The 11,679-nt window shown below is 35.5% G+C and overlaps 2 protein-coding genes across 4 annotated transcripts; one reads left to right on the top strand and one right to left on the bottom strand.

Moving 5' to 3' along the window:
* Positions 1 to 613: 613 nt before the first annotated feature.
* Positions 614 to 5,014, bottom strand: LOC105561623 (F-box only protein 21-like). The gene is made up of 9 exons (XM_012011767.1): positions 4,684 to 5,014; positions 3,630 to 3,896; positions 3,087 to 3,552; positions 2,848 to 2,978; positions 2,523 to 2,673; positions 2,122 to 2,325; positions 1,758 to 1,841; positions 1,150 to 1,456; positions 614 to 1,051 (listed from the first exon to the last, which is right to left on the bottom strand). Exons 1-9 carry the CDS (start codon positions 4,842 to 4,844, stop codon positions 876 to 878), a joined length of 1,947 nt encoding a protein of 648 aa, XP_011867157.1. The 5' UTR covers positions 4,845 to 5,014; the 3' UTR covers positions 614 to 875.
* Positions 5,015 to 5,523: 509 nt separating this feature from the next.
* On the top strand, positions 5,524 to 11,341 carry LOC105561622 (U4/U6.U5 tri-snRNP-associated protein 1). Of its 3 annotated transcripts, XM_012011764.1 has the most exons (11): positions 5,525 to 5,923; positions 6,106 to 6,554; positions 7,067 to 7,195; positions 7,321 to 7,740; positions 7,908 to 8,055; positions 8,279 to 8,553; positions 8,626 to 8,713; positions 8,907 to 9,105; positions 10,158 to 10,344; positions 10,461 to 10,615; positions 10,771 to 11,341. In XM_012011764.1, exons 1-11 carry the CDS (start codon positions 5,761 to 5,763, stop codon positions 10,796 to 10,798), a joined length of 2,241 nt encoding a protein of 746 aa, XP_011867154.1. In that variant the 5' UTR covers positions 5,525 to 5,760; the 3' UTR covers positions 10,799 to 11,341. The 3 variants fall into 3 exon arrangements, with proteins under 3 accessions (XP_011867155.1, XP_011867154.1, XP_011867156.1); XM_012011765.1 differs by lacking the exons at positions 10,461 to 10,615; positions 10,771 to 11,341 and adding an exon at positions 9,268 to 9,395 and having other exon boundaries at positions 5,524 to 5,923; positions 10,158 to 10,235; XM_012011766.1 differs by lacking the exons at positions 10,158 to 10,344; positions 10,461 to 10,615; positions 10,771 to 11,341 and adding an exon at positions 9,276 to 9,360.
* Positions 11,342 to 11,679: the final 338 nt, after the last annotated feature.

Genomic DNA, 11,679 nt, shown 5'->3' with positions numbered 1-11,679 from the left:
TGGTTATACTGTGACACATATGCACGCACGGCGTCGTGTCTGAAAAGCGTAACGCCTTTCTATATCTTCATGCTTCGTGACTGTGGAAACGACATAGGACGGTATTCATATATCGATGATATCTTGATAGAATGCATACATTCCAAACGTAAGACTTTTAACTTCACGCGATAAGAATAACTCAACTAAAAACTCCGACTAACATAATGAGCGGATTAATTTATCAAATAAATCCAATTTGTTAGAATTATCAACTTTTTGTTGTTTAATATAAAAGGAAAAATATTAAATAACATCCAATTGTAAGTTAATGGCAATTTCATCACTGTTGCAATAGGATTATTTTTCTTAAATATCATAAAAATAACTTTGGCGTGTATGTATTGTAATATATATGTATTTATAAATATATGTATTATTAAATATTTATGTACAAGTCCACATTTTTTCTATAAAAAGATATGTACAAATCCTTCTCTAGAAAATCTTGTTTTATAATTATTATTATCATAGTTCTACTTTTTAAACAACCAACAATACTCTATTTGAATACATATGTAATCATACACAATGCATCTGAATAAGAGCTGTACTACGAGTAAGAAAATCCGAATTTACATACAAATTTTATATACGAGATATATGTATGAGTTTTCCTTGCAGTATGCATCAGACAAGTCACAGAGTTTTACTCTTATATCATAACTCACTTACAATGAATTGTAAAATATCACAATTAACTATTACTTAATTTATAATAGTTATCTTAAATATATCTTAGATACTGTAACAGTTGTCTTAAATATAGTTATTCGTTCAGTGGAAAGCAGCGCACTTTACAATTTCTAATCACGAGACTATCTTAGTAGAAAAGACTAAACATTATGAGGAGACGTTGGTACAGGAAGCGTATCGAGAATAGCTGTGTCACGTGGAAAATATCTCGTTAGTGCACTGTTAGGCACATAGTGAGACAATGCAAATCTACAAAAATATCGGCCAATCTCCTTGTGTTGAATCTGCTTTGGCGGATTTGCCTCTGTTAAATCATCTAAAAGAAAAAAAAATCCTTCATATCACGTACGCACATCTAAATGAGACAAGCGTATACATTATAATCATACTTTGTATCCATTAATTTGCTCATACCTTGTGGAACATAATACGTATTACCGTCTTCACAAAGGACAGTGTAAAACGGTTGCTTCTGAGAAAACACGAATGGCGGTCTAACCGCGTCCACTAATAGTGGATTAGAATTAATATTCTGTACAACTTGTAAAATTCTGGATATTCTGGTAGGTATCTGCTTTTCGTAACTATAGTCTTCATCCCACCAAATTATCACGCCTGTGCAATTTCCAACATGCCTGTGAGAAGTTACAATCATTCCAACCGCATATTTCAGTTTTTCAGGCCTCTCCTGTCTTATTAGACGAAATATCGGTTGATAGTGCTGAAAAAAGTAAATACTTCACAATATTAACCAAGATCTTTTTCATATGTTTAATTCATAAACTTTTGCAACACTATTTTCAGTACTCGAGTTACAATTATTAAGTTATGTATTAGTAATTAGTATAATATACAAAAGGAGTTGGCTATATCTGTTCATATTATACATTCAGTGCATTTGCAGTGAGCATTAATTATTACACACTGCATCTTAATTTTTTTATAAAACAGCCTTAAAAACAGTCAAGCAATATGAAAACACGTAAATTGGATATTTTTGATAATAAATTATTATTACTTACATCACTGTGTATATATAATTCAAATGCCCTTAATAACATTTCAGCACGATTTGCTTCCACAGATGTTATGGAGTTGGGGCCATTCTGTGTAAATAAGATAAAGTTTACTTAAGCACACATCTTATACAGTTACTTTGAAAACAAAAATATAAGAAAATTAATATATAGAAATTCTTAGTTTGCTTATGCAACAAATATACAGGAAACTGAAAGAAGTATCGAAATACTTTACTCGTACCAATATTTATTTCTTACTATATTACAATAAAAGCAATTTTACCAAAAAATGCAAAAATTTTATGAGAATTTGTTTATAAGAATCTTAGAATTCATTTATCAATAGATAAACTAAATTTGTACGCACCAGTAAACCCTGTAATGTGGATACGAGACTTGAGGGATTTATGTGAAACCGTATGTAACAGCGACATAGATTTTCGATCGTTTCTACATTACGCGATTGTATCATATGCCGTAATTCCATCAATGTACGTATTTGCAGAGTCCTAAGTTGATAATGTTGGCGGTTATTAACCATTTGCAAAGAGTTAATCATCCGCAATACCACCTTAAAACAAAGCTTAGACATTTAATAAAGTTAAGAGTACAAAACTAAGAAACTAAATAAAAAAAGACTGTTACTTTCTTCAACACATGAAACATGTTTCATAATGTGTTGACACATCTTGGTTATTACCTGCGACTGATCATTATCTAATATTTTCATGTATTTCTAAATTCAACAAAATATTTATAAGTAATTACCCCTGTAGAACTAATCTCGTTATGTTTATTAAAACTTTCTATGGGACATTTTCTACCACGAGTTTTGGGACAATCATTTTTATCTCGAATGATTCCACGGCATAGGACATCAATGTAAAAATATTTTTCAGCTTCAGGATTTTCTGTATCGCTACAATAAAAAAAAATGTATGTAGTCCACATATACGCGTACACGTATGCATACTGTATATCCTCATCAAACCATGTACAGTGTACATACACGCGATAACATAGGCATATACGAATTTGAACGATATAAATTTGGAAAAACGAGATGCTCTTAACGCTACAGAATTATGCTTACCACTTCGGTTTCCAACTTAAAAAAAAGTGAGTAGGAAAACATACTAGATCGCAGCGTACACCAAGTCTCCTTGCTACGCTCTGGAATATTATCGCGAGAGACATAGCACTACCAACTTTGGTTTCTAAAACCTATGTGTTACAAATTATAATATAAAGATTAACATTTGTGGTATAACGGCATCAGTACAAAAATATGCTCATAATGTAATTAATAAAATATCATAATTTATAACTTACGCAATCTATAAGAAAATGCTCTGCTTCAGGATAGAGAACATGCTCCATAGTACAATCTGGATCTACACGTCCACAAAAACCTAATTTGTCAAATAAAACCGTTCTAAGTTCGTCTATAATATGCCTTTCGTTCTGCGCGCTCCATTGATTATCGTTGATGTTGTTGCATTTCCAAAAAGCAAACTGCTTGGCGGGCGTTGAGAATATTGGATGGTCACAATGCTTGTCCTTAAGGCTCTCCAATACCTGATGCGCGATACTGTCCAGCGATGCTTCCACGTCCAAATACAAAATACGTTTCAGAGGCTGATACCATTGTGATATAATAAAAGCTGCCTGTTCTAAAAGTTGCTGTTCTTTGGGACTATTTTTAAATTTCTGCCATACATCCTTCAGATAAGACTGATGTACAAATGGAAGAAGTTTCTCGCCGTAATATTTATATGTCAAGTTACAGTCGGGTGATCTGAAAGGTATATGCACTTTAATTGCCCAATCAATTCATACATTTGTTTGCAATAGTAATAATTTGTCAAGTCTTACGGGGACATTGCAATTAGACACAATAACTCGTCCACGAGGAAATAATATCTCATAGTGTGCACACCCATACTTGGACAAAACAGAACATCAAAATGTTCCAGATCGACGTTCGCTAGGTCGTGTTTGTGAAAGAGCGTGTCAGACATCTGTAATAAGTAACACCGCAATTCATTTCTACATTTCACGTTCTCCTTTACGTCGTCCTTAAAACTGATGTCCTCTTTATTTTGTATTCGTTTGTCATAAATTTTCTTGAAATAAGGCCACCTAATCAAAACCCAAAAAATACTCTACGTTACTTTCAACAATGTTATAAGGAATAATATATACATATATTATTTTGTAACGCATGTCTATGTAATTATGTAATTCTCGTCATTATTCTTCGTTGACATTTTAAATGCAAAACTTATTCAAAGTGACTTCTTTCTGTTATTGCGAGGGGGAAACCACTGGGCATTAGTGGGCATTGGTGTACAACATTTTGATCAGCGGTTTCCCCCTCGTGTTATTGCGATCGTATGGTTGTTACAATCACCTGTTTCCGTCTATAAAAAAAGTCTGACAAAAAAAAACACGTACAACAAATTTACTAAGAGGTTAGAGAGCATTGCGACTCGAGAAACCACTCGTTCGTACAAACGTAATATTTCTAATATCAATATTTATTAATGCAAACACTTTGTGCCCAATTTGTTCTTTTATTCGGCACTGCACGATATAATTGGATGCAATCGCAGTACAACTATATACTATGGCGTAGCTAATGGCATAACACGACGCAATCAGACGTAATCGTTTCTGGCCTAGTTTAACACTAATCTTCTATTTGTTTATAACATTGGATCGTCACGCTCGTCCTCGATTTTAATGACAAGATAATCAGAAGGCAACAGCGGCCGGAGTAATCTGACGTAGAGTATATTCAAGGAATAAACAATGAGTCACACGAGTAAACACGAGGGATCACGTGTTTACGACGTGCCTGTCGCTGAATCCGCATAACGAACTAGTCGAGATCGCGATAAAAGTCTCACGAAAATGGCGAGATTACCTTTGATAGAGCTTCCTCTGCCACAACAGGTTGTCGTCGTTGACCACCGCGAGAAATCGCGAGCACGTCGCACCGAAGTTCACGACATCTTTGATGCTAACGGCCTTCTCCTTCAGGATGATTTCGATTAATTCGTTGGACAGGATCGTTATCGACGTCATCGTGAGAAATTCGGCACGAAAGAGATTGTAAATATTGTGTATTCACATTGAACGCAACGTATTTGCAGTCGATTGTCGCGCTACTAATTGCGTTCACTTCACACAACTGACACGGAGCTGACGGCTGAATGAAGGGTACCCTCTTCCGCGCCCACAGACTTCTGTATACACAGTTAGAAGTCTGTCTTCTTCTTATTAAATTATTGGCTCCTGGCTCCATCTGGATTCAACATGGCCACGTCCACGGTCGCCACCACTGAAATATATACTAACTGGAACGCGCGCTAGAGCCGAGCCGTGTGTACCGAGAGAGAGCATCGTCGAGTGGTCTTTGTCATTGTCTGGCTTATAGGGTGGTCGAGAGTGGGGACGGAAAGGTACAGTCCGATCGAGAAATTAGCTCGTTGTCAGAGGTTACACGATCTCGCGCAGTTGTGCTGCGCTTCGAGATAACTTTTGGTTCGAACTGTACTAGACAATGACAAAGGACACTCGACGATGCTCTCTCTCGGTACACACGGCTCGGCTCTAGCGCGCGTTCCAGTTAGTATATATTTCAGTGGTCGCCACGTCCTACCATGCTGTGGTTGGCCCACGTTCGGTGACGTAATCAAGCCTAGTTCGGTCTTACACAGACTCCACAGACTCCATGCCTGAATCCCTCTCTTCATCGGTTCCCTCTCTTTTCTATCGCACGCGTGCGCAGAAAAGCACGTATATTTTAATGGTGGATACGCGTACAATTCTAAGCGAGAGCAAGTAAATTGACACAGCCCCGTGGGTTGCTGCTATCGATCGTGCGAGTTCCGGATCCGATATTGTCGACGATTTGGCCAGCGAGAGCAATACGTAGCATAGTCGCGAGTCACTGCGTAGCCAATAGGTTCCACGGTGGTGTTAAATCGGGAGCGCCGACATGGGTTCCAACAAACGTCATAAAACCGAAAAGTCTCGCGATGCCAAGAAGAAGCGTCATCGCAGCCGCTCCAGGAGCTACACGCCCGACCGCGACAAGTCTGAGAAGCACAGGCACCATAAGAAACATAGGAGGAAAGAGCGCAAGGACTACGACAGCGATGGTGAGAGAATCCGGCAGTATTCCTCATTTACATATATGTATTATGGGAGGATGGATACATGTATATTACAGGAGATTGTACACAATTATAAAAATTACATCTACATACAATTATATAGGAGATAAAACTAACATTCGTGCACAAGTATAGGCGGAATAAGATTGCTTTTCCTCCATTTCCAGTTGAGATCGTTAACGCCCCGCCGCCACCAAAAATATCAAAATCTTCGCACCCGTCGACACCTCCGCCGCCTGAGATCTCCAAACAGCGGAGTCCGTCCCCCGCTAAGGGCGGGGCGTCGCAAGCCTCATTGTCCATCGAAGAAACCAACAAGCTCCGTGCAAAGTTGGGATTAAAACCATTGGAGTTGGATACTACGTCCAAGGACGATCCGAGCAAGATCAAGGACGATCTGGGCGAGTTTTATCATAAACCTGCTCCAAACAACAGTGATAAGATGAAGGCGCAGAAGCTGAGAGAGAAGATAGGTATACAAAAGGAGAAGAGACAAATTGAGGCGTGCTTGTCGAAAATGAGAAATCTGGGAGAATACGACTCGGACGACGACACCCAGGCATGGATCCACAAGTCTAGACAGCGAGAGGTAGAGAAGAAGAAGGCAGAGATGAGAGTAATGTCCTTATATTTATTTCCTGATATCTTTATTCTTACGTAGCACATACATATTTTAGGTCAAATCACTGTATATTATATATATTGAGAAAAGTCCCCTATTATGAGACAGGCTCTTAATATGAGATTGCGGAGTTTCCGCTAAATTAATAGGCATTATTGTCTCTTGATTCCATCATGAATTTATCGCTCGTGTAATGTAACGTGTTTAGCGGAAAATTTATTGTTAAATCGCATAATCGTTGCGAAAAAAGATTTATAATTGAATTTGGGTGTTGAAAACTTATATTAGAGGTCTATCTCTTAATGGAGGATTTTCCTCTACCACTTGAAACAAATACTTCGAGACATTCTTCCTTTAATAAGGAAAGAAGGAGAGGAGAACCACCTTGAAGCAGTTACAGTCAAGTGGATCACAACCATAAACATATATATATATAATAAAATAATTTTAGTGAAGTTCGCGTATTTTGCTGCGGATTCTTTAAAAGTACTTAATTTTAATTTAAGGCAAAGATGCTGGATCAATTGGATGAAGAATTTGGAATCGGTAATTTAGTTAAAGAGGAAATACATACTGCTCGCAACGCCGCATACACAGAGAAAGATTTAAAAGGCCTTAAAGTCGAGCACGATATTGTAAGTGTATAACAATATGAGATGCTATTAATTATTATATAATCTCCCTCAGGATTTCTGCATAACGCACATAAATAAAGAACTTTTCGAATTGTAATAACTTCTAAGCAGGAAATATTTTGCAGGAGACACTTGAGGAAGGCAGAACTGTAATTTTAACGTTGAAGGATCAAGAAGTACTAAATGAAAATGGTGATTTACTTGTAAATGTGAACATGATTGACAATGAACGCTACAAGCGTAGCGTTTTGAATAAACTCAAAAAACCTACGTACGATCCATACGACGAGGAAAATTTTGACGAATATGGGTTCTCTAAGAATAAGATTTTAGAAAAGTATGACGAGGAAATCGACGGCGAGAAGAAAGACAATTTTGTGTTGGGTACAAATAATGCGGTAGAGTTTAAACGACGTCAGATAGAGACGGTGAAGCAACGTTTGGCGAATAAAAAAATTGAAACGCTACAAATGGCAGAGCCGAAATTGGCGAGTGAATATTACAATGAAGAGGAACTTGCCAAGTTCAAGAAGCCAAAGAAGAAGGTGGAACATTGTTTTCTAACGTGTTTATATACGCAGTAGATGAATATTATTTAAATGTAGTTACCTGGTGCAGTTTTATATATGAAACATTTTGTGTTCATAATTTATTTTTAAAATATATAATGTCTGCAATAATATAGGTAAAATAATATATAATATGATTATAGATTCGAAAAATGAGAACAAAAAAGAAATTAAAAGCTGATGATTTAGTTCCTGTGGACAATGATTACCTCAGGGATCTTGGAAGCAGGAGAAGAAAGAAACCAGAAGATCTGAAGGATAACGATGCTTTGGATGTCGATGACTTAGAAGGTACTTGATAAAGATATTTATATAATTTTGTAAAAATTCGAGACTAGTTGAAACTATTTGAATATTAGACATCTATAAATATATTTATAAAAATGACTTAATAGCAAGTTATTCGCTGGAATTACTTTCAGTACATTATTAAATCATATAATTTGTGTCCTTAAATTTATGTAATTTATGTATATAAATTATTTATTTGATTAATTAAAATTATTGTAAACAGCTCCTACGGAAGATCTTACTGGGATAAAGCTCGAAGAAGACGAGAAGGAATTGGAGTTGCAAATGGCTTTGAAAAAGACTCAGCGTTTGAAGGAGGGTCATTTGACTGACATCCAGAAAACCGTTGAAACAATAAAGCAAGAAATGCTTAGCCTCGAGGACAATCAAGCTGGAAATATCGTTCTCAATTCTACTGCAGAATTTTGTAGAACCTTGGGAGATATACCCACTTACGGACTCGCTGGAAATAGAGAGGAAAATGGACAAGAGCTTATGGTACACTAAACAAAACTCATTATTGGCTATGATAGAATATATGGCATTTATAATGTGATATAAATGTTGTAGGATTTTGAAATGGATGAAATTAAAGATGAACCACCTGCAAACGAAGAGGAGGACGATGGCCGCGGTGCCTGGAACGCGGTGCATCTAGGTATTTCGCATATCGGTGGAGATTAACTTTATATAAAAACTGATGTAGTTTTCCTTATAAGATTATTCTCTTTGTTACGAAGAGGAAACAGATCGATAATGCAGTCTTACGGCTCATAATGTACTCTTGATAGAGGCATCTTTACGTAATTACGTTTTTCTTTATTAAATGTTATTAAATTTTATGTAAATAGATGAGAACACCACGGAACCGGTTGTAATGGAGGCGGCAATTTTAGACGCCGAGCCGTCACTCGGCCACGGGGTAGGTGGTGCTTTAATGTTAGCTATGAGTAAAGGTTACTTGCAGAAAGGGGACAGCAATCGCCCTTCGGCGTCGCGCTTCGCCCATCTACAAGCTCAGAATTATTCGATAGAGGACAAAACATACGGGTAAGTGAGCTTCATATTACCGCGATTCGACGTACGATGATATCTTACGTGTTTCAATTATGTGTCGCGCGGGGAGGAAACACGTAAGAAATGTTTCTTATGTCGAATGCGCCCCCACAAATATTGTGTTAGACAAGCCTCTAGTGAATTTCAAACTGTCAGTTTAACAGTTTTAAATAGAGCCCAGAAAATTCGGTGCTCGGAACGGGTGATCCGCTACCACACTACGAGAGTTTACCGCTTAATCGGAGGTGAACACAAGGCCCGAGAAGAGAGTAGGATTTGTTAAGGTATGTTTATGTTATGCGATTCCGTTGCTGCGAATCGTTCTAAAATTCTAGACGAGTTTCCGCTCGTGGACAGAATCGAGTGCCAGATGATTAGAGAGAGAAGATTGCAGAATAAGCCAGCGTCAAAATAGAGGTTCAGAAAAGATTCGCTTCTCGTCTCTGTATTTCGTGGCTATAATCGTTTTCTACGAAAGGCTTGCATGTATTTAATACAGACCAATATGACGGATAATTTTACACGGCCATACGCTCTGTGCTCGTCTCAGATATCGAAAATGTTTAACATTTTCGGGCGCACTGGAATTGTAAATGAATATAAAAATAATGAAAGAGCAAAAGAAAGTACTTACTTATTTATATCTTTATATGCATAAACTTTAATATTGATTTTTATGTTAATATATAACGTAGAATACAATTTGTCTACATTAAAAAATATATTAAATGATAGCTAACGTAGAATTTAAATAACATACCTTAAAAATTAATTTAATCGCATAATGTAATACATCTTGAAGATTCACAAGCGTTGTTCTTCCTAAAGACTTGTTTATACTGGTAGTGGACACAAGTTTCAGAACACCGCATTTCAAGGGCTTTAATTTTATTCTTACTTCTGTAACATCAGAACTTAGTTAGATAAGACAATAACATAATGCATTTAACTAATACCTTTGATGAAAACTGACTTGAATTTTATAAAAAGCTCGTAATGGGAGATGTGTATTTTATTTACTCGGTCATGTATTATTTTTATTTTAGAGATGATGACAAGTTCGGCAGAAGAGATCGCTTTAACGGACCGACGTCCGATTTTAAGGAAAAAGAAGGTTTCAAACCAAACGTTAAACTTGAGTATATCGATGATGATGGACATGTCTTGTGCGCCAAGGAAGCTTTCCGATATCTATCGCATAAATTCCATGGGAAAGGCCCAGGAAAAAATAAGGTTTTTATATTAGATTACATTGAGATTAGAATATTGCATTTATACGAATACTTACCAGGTAGCAACATTATTTCAAAGTCATCATTTGAGGTCATAATGATTTTCCAACATTTTAGGTGGAGAAAAGAATGAAGAAGGCGGAACAAGAAGTTTTAATGAAACGAATGTCTTCAACAGACACGCCTTTAGGTACATTAAATTTATTGCAAGCGAAACAAAAAGAGACACAATCACCATATATAGTGCTCAGTGGCAGTAAACAGATGCAAACGTAAGAATACACAATTTATTTTTAAATAAATTTAGAATTTTTTAATGCGTCAGTATTTTAAATATATATATGTATACTGATATTTTTTCCACAATTTTTATTATAATTATTATAAAATAGAATAATGCATTTAATCAATAATAATTTTTTTGCAGGACTAGTATAGCTAAAACAAAGCATTAAAGAATAATAACACATACAAGGATGAAAATTGTATATATAATACATGTATAATGTAGCATCTGGAAATAAAGGTTGAACTCACAATTTAATACGAAGATCATTAACTAGGAATAAAAAGGAAATTACGTTTTTTTTTTTTCAATTAATGAAACCACGAGCACATGATAAGTACTCAGCATGATTCAAAATCAATCAGTTCTGCGCCTGCGTAGTTTATTTGACTGTAATGTATCACTGGAAAAGTAACAGCAAAAATAATAATTTTATAGATTACTTTATATAATAAAACGTACTTCATAGATACACGAGTGAAGTAACATGTGCATATTAATTTACTGCGCCTTTTTCTTTATAAAGCGTACGCTCAATATGTCACCCGTAAGTATTAAGTTGTTTTCTCTGTGCGATAATATCTTAATACATTTCCGAACACTTAATTTATAATTTATAGATTTCTTGCTGCCACATTTAATGGGCTATTACTTGAAAAGGACTAGTATTACTAGTCGAAACGTAGTGTTTTAAATAAACATATGTGCCAGTTATCGTCGACATCATCATTCTTTGTTATTTTTCTTCACCCACTGGCGATCCACCTTCTCCAAGTTTATCTTGATTAAATCATATGTTCCATATACATAATTTTTAATTTAATTTCCATATACATAATTAATTTAATTTTTAAATAAAATTAATATAGGAATGAAAACATGTAACAAAGACTTCAATTGTTAAAAGAAAGAAATAAGTAAAAATTTATTTCACGAATATAGATGCAAAGTGATTCTTTCATTACTTTTTAAAATATGCATCATTTCTTAAAATTTATTATTACTTAAGAAAATTAAAATGCTAATTATTCAAATTAGTAATTTTTATTG

Source organism: Vollenhovia emeryi, unplaced genomic scaffold, assembly GCF_000949405.1.
Source record: "Vollenhovia emeryi isolate VEMERY1.0 unplaced genomic scaffold, V.emery_V1.0 DF939205.1, whole genome shotgun sequence".
NCBI lineage: Eukaryota > Metazoa > Arthropoda > Insecta > Hymenoptera > Formicidae > Vollenhovia > Vollenhovia emeryi.
This window is presented reverse-complemented; position numbering and strand designations above follow the sequence as displayed.

Excerpts from the sequence above, each read along its gene's own strand:
- LOC105561623 (XM_012011767.1), bottom strand. The coding sequence starts at position 4,844 with ATGACGTCGATAACGATCCTGTCCAACGAATTAATCGAAATCATCCTG. Across the intron at positions 3,897-4,683 it reads CAGAGGAAGCTCTATCAAAG|GTGGCCTTATTTCAAGAAAA; the intron begins GTAATCTCGCCA and ends GGTTTTGATTAG. Across the intron at positions 2,326-2,522 it reads ACGAGATTAGTTCTACAGGG|GTGGTATTGCGGATGATTAA; the intron begins GTAATTACTTAT and ends CTTTGTTTTAAG.
- LOC105561622 (XM_012011764.1), top strand. The coding sequence starts at position 5,761 with ATGGGTTCCAACAAACGTCATAAAACCGAAAAGTCTCGCGATGCCAAG. Across the intron at positions 5,924-6,105 it reads CAAGGACTACGACAGCGATG|TTGAGATCGTTAACGCCCCG; the intron begins GTGAGAGAATCC and ends CTCCATTTCCAG. Across the intron at positions 10,345-10,460 it reads AAGGCCCAGGAAAAAATAAG|GTGGAGAAAAGAATGAAGAA; the intron begins GTTTTTATATTA and ends CCAACATTTTAG.